Raw genomic sequence first — 22,329 nt, forward strand, 5'->3', positions numbered from 1 at the left:
CGAGACGGGCGGATCACGAGGTCAGGAGATCGAGACCATCCTGGCTAACACGGTGAAACCCCGTCTCTACTAAAAAAAATACAAAAAATTAGCCAGGCGAGGTGGCAGGCGCCTGTAGTCCCAGCTACTCAGGAGGCTGAGGCAGGAGAATGGCGTAAACCCAGGAGGCGGAGCTTGCAGTGAGCTGAGATCCAGCCACTGCACTCCAGCCTGGGCGACAGAGCTGGAATCCGTCTCAAAAAAAAAAAAAAGGAAAGTCCACAACTATCTTGTCTTAATGGTTGATCAATGTTTATCTAAATGAAAAACTCACTCCCCCGTCTACCCCTCCCCAAAAAGAAAAGGGACATAATGTTAGATTTACTCAATACAGGAGTAACATTTGCCAAATAAACAAAAAGTCTGTTAGTTATGTAACCCAACCGGCACACAAAGCTGAAAATCTTCAAAAAATTATGCAAAAATGTGTATTATAAAAAAAATTATGTATTATGCAAAAATGGTAACAATATTAAAATGTTACCATAAATACAAAATGGTATTAAGTATGAATATGCCTTATCTTTTCAAAAACATTACTAAACTGTTTCTCTTGCTAAATTAACTCCTAACTAGAATATCTTTGTGCATGTATCGCTGAAGGCTTATATAACTTACACTACTCTTTCACAGAAGAATGACAAAATTCTTAATAGAGGCAAGTCTTTGAGTACGGAGATGGGGAAAATTAATGAAGGATGATATGAGACAGAGTTGACTGGCTGCTATTCTGATACTGCACAGATGAACACTAACAAAATAACTACCCATCTTTTGTAACTAAACTTTATATGTAATCATCATAGGTCTCCAGCTGTACTGTAAATGCTATAAAGGCAGAGACTTAGCACTTGTGAGGCAGAATGTGCTAGAAGAGAATGTGTTTTAAAGTCAGACAGACCCAGATAAAAATCCTGGCTCCATCCTGTACTGCTGGACCTCATAAAAGTGACTTCACTTCTCTCAGTTTCATTTTCCTTGTAAGTAGAAACAAGAACAAGCAATACATACCTCAAGAAGATATTGAAAGGATTCAATTACTTAATAAGACAACTCAACATAGCACTAGCAAATAATATTCCTTAGTTCTCTTTCCTTCTACTACCTGTTTATCCCTTACAGTGTATAGAAGACCATAGCTGCAAAATGCAGGCTTGATAACTTTTGAGCAACTGATGTATTTCTCTGATTTTGTTTAATCACATACATAAAGGTAAGAGGCCTTTTCACAGGTATTAAGTTTAAAAATAACCACCATCCAACACAAAATAGTATTTCTTGTTATATTTCATAAATAGTCTAACAAAACACTAACAAAGTTGTTTTGCTTATTATTCTGATGCTGGAATAATTTGGTCAAATTTTCATAAATAAGTTTTCAACTTTACCAAGGTGCAAAAATCAAGAATACATGCTTTCTATAAACTCATTTACTACTTTAAAGTTTTTAACTGTTTAGCAGTTACAGGAAATCTTTTTAATCAAAAACTATTTACATTTCAAATACAAAAGAAAATTAAAAATTATTGATTGATCTCTAAAACCCAACCACTTAGATGCTCATTATTATTATTTTCTTTTACCAATCCAGTATATTCTATTCAACATGTGCATCCTGTGTACTCACTAAGCATTTATTTGCACAAGGATTTTCTGTGTCAGGTTAACTTTGCTGTGTAGATTCTGTGTAGCTACCTGAATTTGTCCAAGAAAAAGTCTCACATTTTTTGGAAAACCAATGCTGCTACACTGTTTCCAGATCTGCCTCCAAAGCTGAACTTGGGTGTTGGCAGCTCTTCGAAAAGTTCAAATCCTGTCAGATAAAATTTAAATACTTTTATTAAGGATTGAGTCTCATAGTTACATTTATTTATATGCATGCATTAACACTATACCTTTCAACCCTTTGTAAAACTGTAAGTCCAAACTCTAAATTGTGCTGAATTTCATTTCATGGTTTTTCAGTTCTACTATGTATGTACAGTATAGGTATGCTCACCCAAAATCACTTGGAATTTAACAAGGAAAAGACAAGACCAAAAACAAATTGCAAAGAAACAGGCTTTCCATCCACCTCCCATTTCCTGAACTTCCTGTTTGTCACCCCCCCAAAGCTGTATCTCTGTTAGCCTCTATCACCTCGTTTGTAGGAAGCAGCTAGCATGTGTCGAATTTTTTTGTTTATTTGTTTGTTTTTTGAGACGGAGTCTCACTCCATCACCCACGCTGGAGTGCAGTGGCACAAGCTCAGCTCATTGCAACCTCTGCCTCCAGAGTTCAAGCAATTCTCACCTCAGCCTCCCAAATAGCTAGAATTACAGTTACACGCCACCACACCCAGCTAATTTTTCGTATTTTAGTAGAGATGGGGTTTCTCCACGTTGGCCAGGCTAGTCTGGAACTCCTGACCTCAAGTGATCCACCCACCTCAGCCTCCCAAAGTGCTGGGATTACAGGTATGAGCCACATCACCTGGCCCTGTGTTGAGTTCTTACTATGTGCCAGGCATTATTTTGAGTGCTTTATATGTAGCAATCTAATTAATTCACACCACACACATAAAAGCACTTAATACAGAAAGGCAAAATAACTTGGAAATGTAAGTGAATTTGTAGAAGATGAAAAAGTTCTGGAGAAGGATGGTGAGGACAATTGCACAAAAAATGTAAATGTACTTAATACCACAGAAGTGTACATTTAAAAATAGTTATAAAGTGGTATGTTATGTGTATTTCAGCAGAATTAAAAACAATAATTTATAACAAAGATGAAGACTCAAACTAACTAACTAATAAAGGTCCTAGGAAGATAAAGAACTAGTAACTTTCAAAGCATCACAGTATGGTTTTAAAAAAATTAACTTTGAATCAAAAATCCTAGGTTCAAGTCTCAGCTTCACCACTTACTAAATGAGATAGGCTATCAAGTTACCTCTACCATGATCCTGATTTCTATGCAAAGAGGCTAATACCAATGCGTTCCCCCACCCCACCAAATTCACTGTGATTTTGTAAAGATCCAAATAAGATGATGTAGTGTTTCCCTAAACTATGAAATAAAATGTTTTATTATTTTGCTTTTAAAAAATAGAACAAATAAAGCTGGAAAGTCACTTACTAAAATGCCAACCAGGGCCTGGCATGGTGTAATCCCAGCACTTTGGGAGGCCGAGGTGGGCAGATCACTTGAGGCCAGGTATTCAAGACCAGCCTGGGCAACATGGCGAAACCCCGTCTCTACAAAAAATACAAAAATAAGCCATTGTGGTGGCCTGCGCCTCTGCGCCTGTAGTCCCAGCTACTTGGGAGGCTGAAGTGGGAGATGCCCGGGTGATGGAAGCTGTGGTAAACCAAGATTATGCCACTGCATTCCAGCCTGGGCAACAGAGCCAGACTCTGTCTCAAAATAAATTTTAAAATTAAAGTAAAATAAAACGACAATCAAGCTTTTCCCTTATTGATGGAACTATCAGTTTTGGAATTTTTTTTTTCTTGAGGCAGGGGTGGGGTTCCGTATTTTCTAAATTTCCATGCTTTGAGCTCAAATAACTCTTGTAAACCAAAAAAAAGTGTTTTAAATGATGTATATTGACTGGGTGGAGTGGCTCAGGCCTCTAATCCCAGCCTGAGGCTACTAATACTAATGCGCTCCCCTACCCCATCAAATTCACTGTGATTTTGTAAAGATCCAAATAAGGTAATGTAGTGTTTTCCTAAACTATGAAATAAAATGTTTTATTATTTTGCTTTTAAAAAAAATAAAACAAAGCTGGAAGGTCACTTACTAAAATGCCAACCAGGGCCTGGCATGGTATAATCCCAGCACTTTGGGAGGTCTAGGTGGGAGAATCACTTGAGCGCAGGAGTTCGAGACCAGCCTGGACAGCATGACAAAACCCCGTCTCTACTAAAAATATAAAAATTATCCAGGCATGATGATGTGTGCCTGTAGTTCCAGCTACTCAGGAGGCTGAAGTGAAAGGATCTCTTGAGCCCAGGAAGTCAAGGCGGCAGTGAGCCAAAATCCTGCCACTGTACTCCAATCTGGGCAACACAGAGAGAGAGACCTTGTTTCAAAAATAAAAATAAAAATTATATTATGGCATCAATTGGTCTATCATACTATTTCATTATACATCTTAATTCATGTTATCTAATTTCACCAAATCATAATAACTCAATATTATAATGCTTATTAAAAGCTTATCACAAGAAAACTTTTCCGGCCGGGCGCGGTGGCTCAAGCCTGTAATCCCAGCACTTTGGGAGGCCGAGACGGGCGGATCACGAGGTCAGGAGATCGAGACCATCCTGGCTAACACGGTGAAACACCGTCTCTACTAAAAATACAAAAAACTAGCCGGGCGAGGTGTCAGGCGCCTGTAGTCCCAGCTACTCGGGAGGCTGAGGCAGGAGAATGGCATAAACCTGGGAGGCGGAGCTTGCAGTGAGCTGAGATTCGGCCACTGCACTCCAGCCTGGGCGACAGAGCGAGACTCCGTCTCAAAAAAAAAAAAAAAAGAAAGAAAACTTTTCCAAATTAGGACATTTCTTTTAATAAAATAATATGATGTATCTTAATGCTGGAAAATGCATTGTGCTAGGTACATACATAGTTATATACCCATATTTGTTTTCAAAAATTTTACAAATACTTTGGATATTTAATAATAAAAATTTTCTGTCTGTATAAATTTTCCAGGACTAACTTTTTAACTCTGTGAACTAATCCTACAGAACTGGAATTATTATATTTCAAAATAGAATACACCAAAATATTAATAGTGGTTGTACTCCACTGATGATAAATGAATTGTCTTAATTATTTTAATCTGTATGCTTATGTGTTGACGTTATTGATATTTTTCAATTATTTAGATAATAAATTTGAATTACTTTTTCTTTTAAACGATAGCTCCCCAGCCAGGCGCAGTGGCTCACGCCTGTAATCCCAGCACTTTGGGAAGCCGAGACAGGCGGATTACAAAATCAGGAGATTGAGACCATTCTGGCTAACACAGTGAAACTCCGTTTCTACTAAAAATACAAAAAAGTAGCTGGGCGTGGTGGTGGGCGCCTGTAGTCCCAGCTACTCGGGAGGCTGAGGCAGGAGAATGGCGTGAACCCGGGAGGCGGAGCTTGCAGTAAGCCGAGATCGTGCCACTGCACTCCAACCTGGGGGGCAGAGCAAGACTCTGTCTCAAAAAATAAATAAATAAATAAAATAAAGGATAGCTCCCCAAACCCGAATAGATTCAGAAAGACTCCCTTAAATTACTTCTGAAGTAAGATGGGTGGTTACTGTTTTCGTTCATTGTCATGAAGTCAAGTCCCTTGGACATCAAATTAGAACATGGGCAACTGGTTCCAGGTAACCCTCACCAAAAAAACTATAACATAAAGTATTTGTATAATCAGGGGTATCATGGAAAAAGTGCAACATCTGTTTCAACAGTTTTATGAACATTTATAGTTCAAATAAGAAAAGAACCTTAAAAGATTGGTGAAACAAGCTTTACTTTGTGCAAAGAGAATGTGGCAGCCAGTATGAGTAGTCAGGAACAAGACCTTTGGCAGTGACGCAGGGCAGTGTATTCTGTTACTGTCCCGTATCTAACTTCAAATACCATTTTCTAAGGGACTCATGCCTAAAAAATGTTTTCAATTGTATATAATTATTTATGTAACATTTCCCATGATAACACTTCACTTAAATTCTGTATTTCGTTCTAAAATTGAACATAGTTTACTCAATAGTTTTCAGACAAAGACACATTTTTAAGTACTCTAACCAGGCTAAAGTCTGTTCCTCATTATCAAAGACAGACAAATATGTTTTTGTCTGCTGGTTCTAGGAGTAAAAAAGAACACCTGTATTTAAAAACCAGGAAAGAAACTTGCCCTACACAGTGTAACTTTGAGCATTTATTAAAACTGTCAAAGTTCAGGAAGAGGAAAGGCTTATTGATACAGGGCCTCACCAGTTCTAAAGGAAACAAATTTAACATGGAAGATAATAAAATAAATGACATGTAATAAAAGACAATAAATCACATATAATTCTTGTTTTCCAGAGGCAATAGTAATGAAGCCATAAGCTCATATTTCAAGCCTCAAACACTTCAGGTTTTATATTATATAATCTGTCAAAGCCACTGAACACACACAAAAGGACATGTGTTAAGTGTTCTCTCAGCCTATTCCCTTAATACTAAAAAGAAAACAAACTCTAAAATAAGGTATATGCAGTACAGTTATAAATAATGGTACACAGTAAACTATTCTCTTGAGGTAATTCACTTCCCATTAGCTTGTGACAGTTGAGGTTCAAAATTTAACCAAATATTGAGTACCATTTTACCCAAGACTCCATCCTGAAAATTTATCCTATCCTTAAAAAAAAAAAAAAAATGCAGGGTTTGGAAAAAAAAAGGGGGGGGGGGAGGAAACTAATCTGAAAAGGATTCTAAGAAAAAACAAGCAAATATCCGTAGATTCTCAAGATACTTTCCCAGAAATGCCTGTGCACTACATGAAAAACTGGCAGATAAAATATTTCTTAAAAAATGCAAGGAACAGTCTGCCAGAGAACTCAAAATATTTTGTGTCTAGATTACAGATTCTCAGTTCTCATAAGATCTCCACTAAGCAGATACTGCACTAACTACACATTGCTAACTAGGCAAAAAAGGATCCTGCCTCAGGCACCAGAATCTTCTATCAATTCCCTACATTTTAATTCTGTGCAATCTTAAAAATAATTGTTCTGGCCGGGCGCGGTGGCTCAAGCCTGCAGTGAAACCCCCTCTCTACTAAAACTACAAAAAACAAGCCGGGCGAGGTGGCAGGCGCCTGTAGTCCCAGCTACTCGGGAGGCTGAGGCAGGAGAATGGCGGGAACCCGGGAGGCGGAGCTTGCAGTGAGCTGAGATCCGGCCACTGCACTCCAGCCTGGGCAACAGAGCAAGACTCCGTCTCAAAAAAAAAAAAAAAAAAAAAAAAAAAATAATTGTTCTATATCCTCTGAAAACAAGAATTGTTCTATAATCTCTGAAGACCTAAATGACCACTAGGGCAAGACCAGCTAAAGTATCTATAATATTAAAACTCTCATCATGTTAAGACAAAAGTACTTCTTCCATCTGCATTATTATGGATTTGCCGGTAAATCAGTGCACTGAAGTCAGAAGCACAATATATGTTTTGTTTGATTCTATAAATAATAGATTATATATCTTAAATAAAAGATTGTACAATTCAAATAGAGAACTTAATTTTGTTTTTTTGTTTTTTTATTTGGGTCTCACTCTGTCACCCAGGCTGGAGTTCAGTGGCACAATCTTGGCTCCCTGCAACCTCCACCTCCTAGACTTATGCAATCCTCTCACCTCAGCCTCCTGAGTAGCTGGGACTACAGGCACGCGCCACCAATCCCAGCTAATTTTTTGTATTTTTAGCAGACACAGGGTTTCACCACATTGCCCAGGCTGAGAACTTAATTTTTACAGGCTCATAAATGTTAGTACTTAACTGCCAGGATTTCTCAGAAAATTTTTTAGAAGACCTCTGGATCTCAACCAATGTTATTTCTCTGTGCTTTGCATATACAGTCAAAAGTTATTGTCAAGGTCATTAACAGAGAAAAAAGCAGGCAATTCCCACAAATAGAAAAGTAAACCACTATTAACACAAAACAGGGAGAAAACCTGTTTAAGTACATGAAACCTGAGGTAAGCACACATTTAAATGCCATATAGTCATTTACCTTCACTGAATTCATTTAGCAACTCTTCCTTGGTCCAATTACATGACGTTATCAGAAAAAAGCCTTTTACTTTCAACACCCTGGAGAGAGATTTCACATATTGCTTCCTCTTCTCAATTGCATTGTCAGGATTAAGGCTTATGGCATCAAAAGTCCCTTTGTCAATACAAATATGAAATCCAGACAGCTGTGTGGAGAGATTCAAAAAGTCTTCTACCTATATTAAAAGTCAATGTCTATGTGAGAACAATTAAAACAAAATCCTTACAGAATGTGACAACCTGTAAAAGGTTATTAATAAAAGGACCCATTAGTTATAATGGCATTTTATATATAATAAACATATTTTCAACTTTATACCTTTTATGAGCTTCATTCCAAGATCATTAAAGCCAAGATTAATAAGAGAGACTGATATTTCCTGAACATTCCAAATCTCTACAAATTTGGAAACAAATCAAAGACAGCCATATTCCCTAATAATACCAGCACATTATGGAGCTCACAAGCCTAGTTTATGAAAAAACTGTTTCTGTCAAAAAGTAGAATATTTGACATATTCTTAAAAATGACAATTTATTTGGAACTAAAGTCACTGGAAATAAGATTTTTGGAGACAGGAGTCTTGCTATGTTGCCCGGGATAGACTTGAAAACCTGAGCTAAGCAATCCTCCCATCTCAGCCTCCTAAGTAGATGTGGCCACAGCACTCAGCTATGGGAATAAGATTTTTAGCTTATATTCCTAGTGTGTAACCTAAAATAAACACGGTAAATCAAAAGTTCTTGGGCCTTGGCTGGTCCGAGTGCAGTCGTGTTTACAACTAATAGATCACAACCAGTTACAAAGTTCTTCCTTCCTTCTCTATTACCACTGCTTCACTTGACCTGCCTTTAAAAAAAAAAAAAAAAAAAAGAATTTCTTGGGTCTTGACTCAGCAACTCACGAAATTACTAATGGAAATAACGAATGGCATAAGGCTTAAGAAATTAAATAACTTTTAAACTGCAATTACTTAAGTTGGTAGATTTCATGCACTTTAGATGTGTAAAGTCATACATCACCATCTCATTCACTGTCAATAACTTGATGGCATAATAAGCATCGGAAATAGCAATCTGCCTCAATTTTATAAAATATTCACAATTTACCACTGAAAATTCTGAAAACTCATTTTGAAAAAAACAATTAGGCAACTAGCTCACAATTATTCATACAAATTTAATACAGTAATTATAAACCATGTTTAATCTAAAACACTTATTGACTTAAAAATGTATATATTATGTTGATGTATATTGGAAGGTGGGTCTTCTCCCTTCCTTCATGTCCAAAGTATTCATGATACCTGAAGCAAAATAATGACTATCACTCTGAAGAGCTAACTTTGAAGAGGCTTCCTCATCCTAAATGGCTATATAAAAATATTCATCTGGCCAGGCACGGTGGCTCACGCCTGTAATCCCAGCACTTTGGGAGGCCGAGGTGGGCGGATCACCAGGTCAGGAAATCGAGACCATCCTGGCTAACACGGTGAAACCCCATCTCTACTAAATACACAAAAAATTAGCTGGGCAAGGTGGCGGGCGCCTGTAGTCCCAGCTACTCGGGAGGCTGAGGCAGGAGAATGGTGTGAACCTGGGAGGTGGAGCTTGCAGTGAGCCAAGATCACACCACTGCACTCCAGCCTGGGCGACAGAGCGAGACTCCGTTTCAAAAAAAAAAAAACAGAAAAAAAATACTCATCTATTCAACAAATATTTTGTGGACATCTATTGTCAGGTACTTTTCAGCTGGATATAACAGTAAACAAAATAGAAAAGGTCCCTGTATGAAAATATACATTGGCTAAGCACAGTGGCTCATGCCTGTAATCCCAGCACTTAGGGAGGCCAAGGCAGACGGATCATGAGGTCAGGAGATCGAGACCATCCTAACATGGTGAAACCCCGTCTCTACTAAAAATATAAAAAATTAGCTGGGCGTGGTGGCATTTGCCTGTAGTCCCAGCTACTCGGGAGGTTGAGGCAGGAGAATCGCTTGAACTGGGAAGCAGAGGTTGCAGTGAGCAGAGATCACACCACTGCACTCCTGCCTAGGTGACAGAGTGAGACTCTGCCTCAAAAAAAAAAAAAAGAAAAGAAGAAAATATACCTTATATTCTACAAAGAGAATGATAAAAGATAAATAAGCTAAATAAATAACTTCAGATAAAGTGCCATGAAGAAAATAAAAACCGGCCGGGCGCGGTGGCTCAAGCCTGTAATCCCAGCACTTTGGGAGGCCGAGACGGGCGGATCACGAGGTCAGGAGATCGAGACCATCCTGGCTAACACGGTGAAACCCCATCTCTACTAAAAAATACGAAAAACTAGCCGGGCGAGGTGGCGGGCGCCTGTAGTCCCAGCTACTCCGGGGACTGAGGCAGGAGAATGGCGTAAACCCGGGAGGCGGAGCTTGCAGTGAGCCGAGATCGCGCCACTGCACTCCAGCCTGGGCAACAGAGCAAGACTCCGTCTCAAAAAAAAAAAAAAGAAAAAAAGAAAAACCAGAGAAATAAGACACTAATTGACTTGGAAGAGAAATAGTTTGGAAAATAGAGTAGAATGTTTTCTCGGCCAGGTGCAGTGGCTCACGCCTGTAATCCCAACACTTTGGGAGGCCAAGATGGGCAGATCACCTAAGGTCAGGAGTTCGAGACCAGCCTGACCAACATGGAGAAACCCCGCCTCTACCAAAAGTACAAAAATTAGCCGGGCATGGTGGTGCATGCCTGTAATCCAGCTACTCGGGAGGCTAAGGCAGGAGAATCGTTTGAACCCAGGAGACGGAGGTTGCAGTGAGCCAAGATGGCACCATTGCACTCCGGCCTGGGCAACAAGAGCAAAACTCCATCTCAAAATATAAAAATAAAGAAAGTTTTCTCTAAGGTGTTATTTGAGCAAAGATCTGAATTATGAGAATGAACCAAACATGCTAAGATCTGAGGCAAGAATACTAGGCAGAGGGCAGCAAGTATACAGATTCAAAACAAACTTGACATGTTTCAGGAACAGAGGAAAAGCCAGTGTGACTGGAGTGTTGATGATAAAAGAGGAAGAAGGTAAGAAATGAAGGAGTTTGTAAGGCTGGATGAGGTTCAGAATCCATTTACAATGCAATGGGGAAGTCAATTCAGGATTGTGAGCAAGGAAGTGACATGAACAGATTTACATTTTTAAAAATCTGGCCAGGGCTGGACACAGTGGCTCATGCCCGTAATCCCAGCACTCTGGGAGGCCAAGGTGGGAGGATCACTTGAGGTCAGGATTTTGAGACCAGCCTGGCTAACAAGGTGAAACCCGGTCTCTACTAAAAATACAAAAATTAGGCTGCGCACAGTGGCTCACTCTTGTAATCCCAACACTTTGGGAGGCTGAGGCAGGCAGATCACCCGAGGTCAGGAGTTCAAGGCCAGCCTGACCAACATGCTGAAACCCCATCTCTACTAAAAAAATATAAAGAAAATTAGCTGGGTGTGGTGGCTCATGCCTGTAGTCCCAGCTACTTGGGAGGCTGAGGAATGAGAATAGATTGAACTCAGGAGGCCGAGGTTGCAGTGAGCCAGGATGGTGCCACTGCATTCCAGCCTGAGCAATAGAAAAAGACTCCGTCTCAAAAAATAACAAATAAAAAATCACTCTGGCTGCCCTGTGGTAAAAGAACATCAGAGCAGCATGAATGGAAATGGAGAGGCAAAAATCAAAGGCTACTGTAGTAGTTTAAACAAGAAGTAATAGTGGTTCGGACTTCACAGGGAGCAATTGAGATAACAAGGAATGATCACATTCTTGATATATTTTGAAGATAAAACTGGCCAGAAGCAGTGGCTCATACCTGTAATCCTAGCACTTTGGAAAGCAGAGGCAGGCAGATTGCTTGAGGCCAGGAATTCAAGACTAGCCTGGGCAACATGGCAAAACCCCATTTCTACAAAAAAATTAGGTGTGGTAAAGCAGGCCTGTAGTCCCAGCTACTCTGGAAGCTATGGTGGAACAATCACTTGAGCCCAGGAGATTGAGGCTGCAATGAGCTGTGATAATACCACTGCACTCCAGCCTGGGCTACAGGGCAAGACACTGTCTCTACAAAAAAAAAAAAATATATATATATATATATACACACACATATGACTAACAGAATTGGATATAGGACTTTAAGGAAAAAGAAGAACCAAGGATGACTCCTTGGGTTTTGGGTAAATGCAACAGGGTGAATGAGAGTGCTATTAATAGAGATGGGAAAGACTGGAGAAATCAGGTCTGAGGAGGAAATCATGAGTTTCATTTTGGACTAATTAAGTTGACAGACTATTAGCTTTCCAAATGGAAATTTTGAATAGGCAGATTTTACAGGCATCCCTCAGAGATACTGCAAGTTCTGTTCTAGACCCACACAACAAAGCAAACAACACAATGAAGCAAGTCACACAAAATTTTTGGTTTCCCAGTGCATATAAAAGTTATGTTTACACTGTATTATAGTCTATTAAGTGTGCAATAGCATTATGTCTTTTTTAAAAATGCGTGCCTTAAAAAATACTTTATTGTAGGCCAGGAGTGGTGGCTCATGCCTGTAATCCCAACACTTTGGGAGGCCAAGGTGGACGGATCACCTGAGGTCAAGAGTTCGACACCAGCCTGGCCAGCATGATGAAATCCCGTCTCTACTAAAAAAATACAAAAATGGCCAGGCGTGGTAGCTCACACCTATAATCCCAGCACTTTGAGAGGCCAAGGCGGGTGGATCACAAGGTCAGGAGTTTGAAACCAGCCTGGCCAATATGGTGAAACTTCATCTCTACCAAAAATACACAAATTAGCCAGGTGTGGTGGCAGGTGCCTATAATCCCAGCTACTCAGGAGGCTGAGGCAGGAGAATCACTTGAACCCAGGAGGCAGAGGTTGCAGTGAGCCAAGATCCCACCACTGCACTCCAGCATGGGCGACAGAGCGAGACTCCATCCCCCAAAAAAATACTTTATTGTTAAAAAACACTAACAAGCCATCATCGAAACCATGAGTAAGTCATAATCTTTTCTCTGGCTGGAGGGCCTTGCCTCGATGAGGATGCCTGCTGACTGATCAAGGTGGTGGTTGCTGAAGGCTGGGATGGCTGTGACAATTTCTTAAAATAAGACAGTAATGAAGTTTGCTATATCGACTGACTCTTTTATGAAAGATTTCTCTGGAGCACATGATATTGTTTGATAGCACTTTACACACAGTAGAACTTCCTTTGATACTGGAGTCAATGCTCTCAAACCTTGCTACTGCTTTATTAACTAAGTTTATGGAATATTCAAAATCCTTTTTCAACAATGTTCACAGTAGATTCCATCTCAAGAAATCACTTTCTTTGCTCATCCACCATAAGAAGCAACTCCTTATCTGATCAAGTTTTATCATGAGACTGCAGCAACTCAGTTACACCTTCAGGCTCCACTTCTAATTCTAGTTTGCTACTATCACTACATTTGCAGTTAACTCCTCCACTGAAATCTTGAACCTCTCTCCAAGTCATTCATTAGGGTTGGAATCAGCTTCTTCCAAACTCCTGTTAATGTTGATATTCTGACCTCCCATGAATTATAAAATTACAAAATAAATGTTCTTAATGACATGTAGAATGGTGAATCATTTCCAGAAGGCTTTCTCTTTCTTTTTTTTTGAGACGGAGTCTCACTGTGTCGCCCAGGCTGGAATGCAGTGGCTCGATCTCAGCTCACTGCAAGCTCTGCCTCCTGGGTTCACGCCATTCTCCTGCCTCAGCCTCCCAAGTGGCTGAGACTACAGGCGCCTGCCAGCACACCCGGCTAATTTTTTGTATTTTTAGTACAGTCGAGGTTTCACCGGGTTAGCCAGGATGGTCTTGCTCTCCTGACCTCGAGATCCACCTGCCTCGGCCTCCCAAAATGCTGGGATTACAGGCGTGAGCAACCACACCAGCCCATCAGGGGTGTTTTTGTTTATGTTTTCATTTTGCTTAATTCTTTAAAACCTTAAAACAGGACAGGCACAGTGGCTCACACCTGTAATCCCAGCACTTTGGGAGGCTGAGGCAGGCAGATCACGAGGTCAGGAGATCGAGACCATCCCGGCTAACTCGGTGAAACCCCATCTCTACTAAAAATACAAAAAATTAGCCAGGTGTGGTGGCAGGTGCCTGTAGTCCCAGCTACTTGGGAGGCTGAGGCAAGAGAATGGCATGAACCTGGGAGGCAGAGCTTGCAATGAGCTGATATTGCGCCCCTACACTCCAGCCTGGGTGATAGGGCGAGACTCCATCTCAAAAAAAAAAAAAAAACAAGATTAATCGTCATATATATCTCCATCAGAGTTCTTGGGTGAATTCATGCATTGTCAATGAACGGTAATACTTTGAGTCTTTTTCTTTTGGGACAGTAGGTCTCAAAAATGGGCTTAAAATATTCAGTAAACCATACTGTAAACAGATGTGCCGTTATACAGGCTTTGTTGTTCCATTTATACAGCTCATGCAAAGAATATTTAGCATAATTCTTATGGGCCCTAGGATTTTCAGAATGGGAAATGGGCTTTGGCTTCAACTTAAAGTCATCAGCTGCATTAGCCCCTTCTAACAATAATGTCGGCCTCTCCTTTGAAGCTTTAAAGACAGGCACTGACTTCTCCTCTCTAGCTATGGAATTCCTACATGGCATCTTCTTCCAATATTAGGCTATTTCATCTCCATTGAAAATCTGTGTGCTGTTTAGCCAGCTTCACTGGTTATTTGCTAGCTAACTTGCTACACCTTCTACATCAGTACTTAGTGCTTTATCTTGCACTTTTATGTCATGGAGATGGCTTTTCTCTTTTTTTTTTTTTTTTTTTGAGATGGAAACCCGCTCTGTTGCCCCGGCTGGAGTGCAGTGGCACGATCTTGGCTCACTGCAACCTCCGCTTCCCAGGTTCAAGCAATTCTCCTACCTCAGCCTCCCAAGTAGCTGGGATTACAGGCACCCACCACCATGCCCGGTTAACTTTCTGTATTTTTAGTAGAGACAATGTTTCAGTATGTCAGCCAGGCTGGTCTTAAACTCCTGGCTTCAGGTGATCCTCTCGCCTCGGCCTCCCAAAGTGCTGGGATTACAGGCATGAGCCACCATGCCCAGTCAAGATGGCTTCTTTTCTTAAATCTCATGAACTAACTACTGCTAGCTTCAAACTTTTCTTCTGCAGCTTCTTCACCTCTCTCAGCCTTCACAGAATTGAAAAGAGTCAAGGCCTTGCTCTGGATTAGGCGTTGGCTTGAGAGAATGCTGTGGCTGGTTTGATGTTCTATCTGGACCACTAAAACTTTCTCCGTATCAGCAATAAGGCTGTTTGACTTTCTCATCATTCATGTGTTCACTGGAATACCACTTTTAACTTCCTTAAAGAAATTTTATTTTGCATTCACAACTTGACTAAATTTTGTCACAAGAGGCCTAGCTTTTGGCCTATCTCAGCTTTCAACACGTCTTCCTCACTAAGCTTAATCATTTCTAGCTTTTGATTTAAAGTGAGAGATGTGTGACTCTACCTTTCAATTAAACACTTACAGGCCACTGTGTTGAGGTGGGGGTTGTTTATTTTTTGTATTTGTTTTTTTCTTTTTCTTTTTTGAGATGCAGTCTCCCTCTGTCACCCAGGGTAGAATGCAGTGGCACAATGTTAACTCACTGCAACCTCCACCTCCCAGTTCAGGCGATCCTTCTGCCTCTGTTTTATTTTTAAAAACAGAGTCTCCCTCTGCTGTCCAGGCTGGAGTGCAGGTGGGACTACAGGCACCCACCACCACGCCTGGCTATTTTTTGTATTTTTGGTGGAGACACAGTTTCACCATGTTGGCCGGGCTAGTCCCAAACTCCTGACCTCAAAGTGATCCGCCCACCTCAGCCTCCTAAAGTGTTGGGATTACAGTCGTTAGCCACCGCGCCCATTCCACTATAGGGTTTTTAATTGGCCTAATTTCAATATTGCTGTGTTCCAAGAAAGAAGGAGGCTTGAGGGGGAGGGAGGGAAGGAGAGACAGCGGGAGACCAGCCAGTAGGTAGAGCAATCAGAACATACAACATTCATCAATTAAGTTCACCATCTTACATGGGCACAGTTCACAACACGCCAAAACAATTACAATAGTAATATCAAAGATCATTGATCATGAATCACCATAACAGACAAAATAATAATGAAAAGTTCTGAAATATTACAACAATTACCAAAATGTGACACAGAGATACAAAGTGAGAACATGCTGTTGGAAAAACGATGTCAACAGATGGGCTCAATGGGCTTGCCACAAACCTTTGATTTGTCAAAAAACATACCATTTGGGAAGCCAAAAACATGGGGCATGCCTGTCTATAACTCTAGAGCTCAGAAGAGAGGCCTGGACTAGAAATATAAATTTAGGAATCATCATCTCACAGATTATAGGACACAAAAATAAAGTAAATGATGTTTGGTGACGTTACTACTTGACGCATTTAAAACCTTTTGATCAGCCAGGCGTGGAGGCTCACGCCTATAAATCCCAGCACTTTGGGAGGCCGAGGCAGGCGGATTACGAGGTCAGGAGATTGAGACCATCCTGGCTAATACGGTGAAACCCTGTCTCTACTAAAAATATAGCCGGGCGTGGTGGCAGGCGCTTATAATCCCAGCTACTCAGGAGGCTGAGGCAGGAGAATGGCGTGAACCCAGGAGGTGGAGCTTGCAGTGAGCCGAGATGGCCCCACTGCACTCTAGCCTAGGTGACAAAGCGAGACTCAGTCTCAAAAAAAACCCTTTTGATCTGGTTAATCCATAGTTAAGTATTATGTGTATTTGCAAACATCAGGAGCAGTAGTTTATGAACAAACATACAAAAGAAAAAATAATTTCCCCAAACCAACTAAATTTTTAATATAGCTATTTAAAAATGTTTCAATTTGTATTATTTATGATTGATCCCTAATTTACGTGAGTTTAAAACTTGTCAATTAATATGTTCTAGAAACATTTAACCTCTATTATAAATAGGATAGTAATATAAATAATATTACCTTTAACTTAATGTTAGATAAACCTTCTTTTTCTATAACACTTCCAGAAAGCTGAATTGCAGAAGGAGAGTAATCAATTCCAGTAATATCAGAGAAACCAAATTTTGCCTAGACAGAGAGAAATAATTTTATACTTTAGTATAAAATTTTAATATAATGTTTTATGAATTATAATATTCCTTTAGGACTGGGGTTGTCTTATTTTTGTTGTAGAGAAAATGACATATAATCCAATAATTCATAATGCTTAAATTTTATTGTAGACTCTAAATAAAAACTGTAAGTTCATATGCTATGACAACGCCTTTGTTTTCATAATATTTTATCTCTTTTTCAAAAGGAAATTCATGTTCTCAAAAATAATGAAAATATATGTATAAGCCCTCAGTCAAAAAAAGGTAACATTAACTTTTGATACTGATAATTTCCAATTCACACATAAATTTGTCATAAATTTTACTTAACCCAATTAAATTATATGAATAAAATCAAAGCAAATATAATAAGCTATCAATTTTTAAATTTTCCCTTCAGTGTAATTATACAGTGATTTTTAACCACCCTACATTTGTATATTACTTTTTCATCTTTAAAAGTATTTCATACATCCCACTAGATCTTTACAAAAAACCTGAGAGGTGGCCAGGCGCAGTGGCTCACGCCTGTAATCCCAGCACTTTGGGAGGCCGAGGCAGGCAGATCACGAGGTAAGGAGATGGAGACCATCCTGACTTAACAGGGTTGGGCATGGTGGTGGGCGCCTGTAGTCCCAGCTACTCGGGAGGCTGAGGCAGGAGAATGGTGTGTGAACCCGGGAGGCGGAGCTTGCAGTGAGCCGAGATCGTGCCACTGCACTCCAGCTGGGCAACGAGCGAGACTCGGTCTCCAAAATAAAAAAAAAAAAACTATGTGGTAGGGTGGGCAGGTATCAGTATCCCCAAGAAGTTTCTTTAACTCATTGGACTTGAGAGTTTTGGTGTTTACTAGCCATTAATCCATCTAGGCTGTGTAGTGTCTGTGGCAAAAGCATGGAAGCTTCTGGTTTTTACACACCCCCTAACAATGATGAACATTTTTAGACCAATGAGACTAAAAATAATTTCAAAAGAAACATGAAAAACTTTCTGTCAGTTGTTTATTCTTCTAGTACAACTTATAAAAATCACAAATAGATGTTTTAGGTTTCTAGAGATATCACTCAGGGCCTCAAACTATCTCCAGTGTCTTTCACATTCAATTTCTGGCACCCAAAAATGAGCAGACATTCAAGGAAACAACCAAACCCAAGGGGAGAAATTGACTTTAGAAACAGACCCGACAGGAGACCCAAATAAATGAATTATCAGAAAAAGATTTTAAAGTAAGTTACAAAGTACAGTGTAGCCTGAAATTCCCTTCCTCCTCTTCACCATTTACTAAATGATTACTTCGTTTAAAACTTAACTTACTGGCTGGGCGCAGTGGCTCACGCCTGTAATCCCAGTACTTTGGGAGGCTGAAGCAGGTGGATCACCTGAGGTCAGGAGTTCAAGACCAGCCTGACCAACATGAAGAAACCCCATCTCTACTAAATATATAAAAATTAGCCAGATGTGGTGGCACACACCTGTATTCCCAGCTACTTGGGAGGCTGAGACAGGAGAATCGCTTGAACCTGGGAGGTGGAGGTTGCGGTGAGCCAAGATTGCGCCATTGCACTCCAGCCTGGGTGATAAGAGCGAAACTCAAAAAAAAAAAAAAAAAAACTTAACCCACTGCCACATCAAATCCATGAAGACCTACCAAGTCTTTTTAACCCTAAGTAACTGATTCCTAATCTAAACTCAAGAAACAAGTATACCAATTATTTTCTACAGGTAGATTGCTCCCTTTATTTTTGTTTTTAATCTAAAGTTCTAATATTCTCTTTTTTGATGCCAACCTTCTACCCTTTTAGCTGTATCCCTCCTTATTCCTTCAGATCTTATTTTCTCTCTATTTCCTTTAACTCCTTCTCTGGGAGACCTAGAATCCAGGATGAGTCTATTAACTGATTCTTACTGGTTCTTTCATTTTTTTTTTTTTTTTTTTTGAGACAGAGTCTTGCTCTGTCGCCCAGGCTGGAGTGCGGTAGCATGATCTCGGCTCACTGAAAGCTCTGCCTCCCGGGTTCACACCATTCTCCCTCCTCAGCCTCCCACTTAGCTGGGACTACAGGCACCCACCACCACGCCCAGCTAATTTTGTTTTTGTATTTTCAGTAGAGATGGGGTTTCACCATGTTAGCCAGGATGGTCTTGACCCCCTGACCTTGTAATCCGCCCACCTCGGCCTACCGGTTCCTTCTTCTCCCATGCCTGTTTAATCTTCTAGTACAACTTATAAAAATCACAAATAGATGTTTTAGGTTTCTAGAGATATCACTCAGGGCCTCAAACTATCTCCAATGTCTTTCACATTCAATTTCCGGCACCCAAAAATGAGCAGACATTCAAGGAAACAACCAAACCCAAGGGGAGAAATTGACTTTAGAAACAGACCCGACAGGAGACCCAAATAAATGAATTATCAGAAAAAAATTTTAAAACAACTGACAGAAATGACAATGACAAGTAAGAGAATTCTAGCAGAGAACTGAGAACTACAACAGAGAAACAAACAAGGCCAGACGCGGTGGCTCACGACTGTAATCCTAGCACTTTGGGAGGCTGAGGCAGGCGTAGCACCTGAGGTCAGGAGTTCAAGACCAGCCTGGCCAACATGGTGAAACCCCATCTCTACTAAAAACACAAGAATTAGCCAGGCGTGGTAGCAGCTGCCTGTAATCCCAGCTACTCAGGAGGCTGAGGCAGGAGAATCACTTGAACCCAGGAGGCGGAGTTTGCAGTGAGCCAAGATCATGCCACTGCACTCCAGCCTGGGCAACAGAGCAAGACTTTTGTCTCAAAAATAATAATAATAATAAAAAATAAAAAATAAAAAATAAAACAAAGAAACACTAAATAACATAATTGAAAAACACAATAATTAGGAAATTCACGGGTGGGCTTGATAGCAGATGAGACATAGCAAAAAATTTTTAAAAAATTAGCAAAGAACAGTCAGAGAAAATATCCCTGTCATACACAGAATGACGAAAGAATGGAAAATTAAAAACAGGAAAGAATATCAAAGACACAATATGGGCTGAGCGTGGTGGCTCACGCTTGTAATCCTATCACTTTGGGAGGCCAAGGCAGGTGGATCACCTGAGGTCAGGAGTTCGAGACCAGCCTGGCCAACATGGTGAAACCCCGTCTTTCCTAAAAATACAAAAATTAGCCAGGCATGGTCGTGGGCACCTGTAATTCCAGCTACTCACGAGGATGAGGCAGGAGAATCGCTTGAACTCAGGAGGTGGAGGTTATAGTGAGTCAAGATCATGCCATTGCACTCTAACCTGGGCAACAACAGTGAAACTCTGACTCAAAAAAAAAAAAAGACAGAATATAGCACAGAATATAAGATGTAACATGTACACACACACAGTTATGTGTCATCATGGAGTGTACTTACACAAACGTAAATGGTGGAGCCTACTGCACACTTAGGCTACATGGTATGGCTTATTACTCCTAGGCTACACACCTGTATAGTATTTTCCTGTACCGAATACTGGAGGCAACTGCAGCATAATGGTATTTGTGTATCTAAAGATTTTTTTTTTTTTTTGAGACAGGGTCTCAGTCTTGTTAACTCAGGCTGGAGTGCAGCAGGATAATCATGGCTTACTGCAGCCTTGCCCCCTGGCTCAATCAATCCTCCCACCTCAGCCTCTCAAGTAGTTGGATAGGCTCATGCCACCACCACGCCTGGTTAATTTTTGGTTTCTTGTTTTTGTTTTTGTTTTTTTTGTAGAGACAGGGTTTCACCATGTTGCCCAAGATGGTCTTGAACTTCTGGGCTCAAGTTATCCACCTGCCTTGGACTCCCAAAGTGCTGGGATTACAGGTGTGAGCCACTGTGCCCAGCCCTAAAGATATCTATACATAGAAAAGGTAAAAACACGATATTATAACCTTATGGGACCACCATTGTATATCTGGTACACTGTCAACTGAAACATTGTTATGTGGTGTATGACTATACATACATACACACACACAACCCTCTATATCCACTGGGGTTCAAGACCAGCCTGGCCAACATGGTAAAACCCCATCTCTACTAAAAACACAAAATTAGCTGGGCGTGGTGGCGGGTGCCTGTAATCTCAGCTACTCGGGAAGCTGAGGCAGGAACCCGGGAGGTGGAGGTTATAGTGAGCTCCTACAATTTTAATACACAGTCCATACACAAACACATACACACACAAATATATATATATACAATCCATATGCGGAATCTGAGAGGAAAGGAAATGAGAACAGGGCAGAAGAAAAAATGGCATATGGCTAAGAATATTTCAATAGTGACAAAGGACCCAAGCCTCAGATTCAAGAAACACTATAAATTCAAGGCAGATGAAAGCAAAAAAAACTCCACCTAGGCACATTATAGTGTATCTGATGAAAAGAACAGAAAAATCAGCCGGGCGTGGTGGCTCATGCCTGTAATCCCAGCACTTTGGGAGGCCAAGGCTGGCGGATCACCTAAGCTCAGGAGTTCGAGACCAGCCTGGCCAACATGGTGAAACCCTGTCTCTACTAAAAAGACAAAAATTAACCAGGTATGGTGGCACATGCCTATAATCCCAGCTACTCAAGGAGAATCACTTGAACCTCGGAGGCAGAGGCTGCAGTGAGCAGAGATGGTGCATGGCGCTCCAGGCCAGGCAATGACGCAAGACTCCGTCCCAAAAAGAAAAACAAGAAAAACAAAAAAAATCTCAAAAACATACAGGGAGTAGGGATGCGGGATACAAGGAGACAGATGACCTTTAAAAGGACAACAATAAGGCTCACGGCTAACAATAAGTGATAAAGAATGGAAGCCAGAAGATAGTAAAAGAAAAATAGTAACCTAAAAGGATATAGCAAAAACATTCATCAAAAATGTAGGAAAAGTAGCCATCAAAAATGTAGCTGATCAATGAAAAAGTAGTACTTATAAGAAACGGTCTTCAATGGCTGTTAATATAACAAAAAGATAACCAAATGTTCTACGCCACATATGCAAATATACACCAACACCTAATAAGTTTACTTGCCAAAAAAATAAATCTAATAAAAAATCTCTCGGCCGGGCACGGTGGCTCAAGCCTGTAATCCCAGCACTTTGGAAGGCCGAGACGGGTGGATCACGAGGTCAGGAGATGGAGACCATCCTGGCTAAACACGGTGAAACCCTGTCTCTACTAAAAAATGCAAAAAAAAAAACTAGCCGGGCAAGGTGGTGGGCGCCTATAGTCCCAGCTACTTGGGAGGCTGAGGCCGGAGAATGGCATGAACCCGGGAGGTGGAGCTTGCAGTGAGCTGAGAT

The 22,329-nt window shown here is 40.5% G+C and overlaps 1 protein-coding gene across 4 annotated transcripts in view; it reads right to left on the reverse strand.

Annotated features, from left to right (window-relative positions):
* The window catches only part of EEF1AKMT2 (EEF1A lysine methyltransferase 2), a 47,719-nt gene that overhangs the window by 10,463 nt on the left and 14,927 nt on the right, over positions 1-22,329 (reverse strand). For 2 of the 4 annotated variants that reach the window (XM_025395984.1, XM_025395981.1), the window contains exons 4-6: positions 16,891-16,998; positions 7,803-8,019; positions 1,309-1,852 (exon numbers count right to left, since the gene is read on the reverse strand). In XM_025395984.1, coding sequence (XP_025251769.1) covers positions 1,758-1,852; positions 7,803-8,019; positions 16,891-16,998 — 420 coding nt within the window. In that variant the 3' untranslated portion in view covers positions 1,309-1,757. Of the gene's footprint in view, positions 1-1,308; positions 1,853-3,964; positions 4,083-7,802; positions 8,020-16,890; positions 16,999-22,329 lie in introns of those variants that run through there. The other 2 variants (XM_025395982.1, XM_025395983.1) reach the window with 2 other exon arrangements.

This window comes from Theropithecus gelada, chromosome 9 (assembly GCF_003255815.1).
Source record: "Theropithecus gelada isolate Dixy chromosome 9, Tgel_1.0, whole genome shotgun sequence".
NCBI lineage: Eukaryota > Metazoa > Chordata > Mammalia > Primates > Cercopithecidae > Theropithecus > Theropithecus gelada.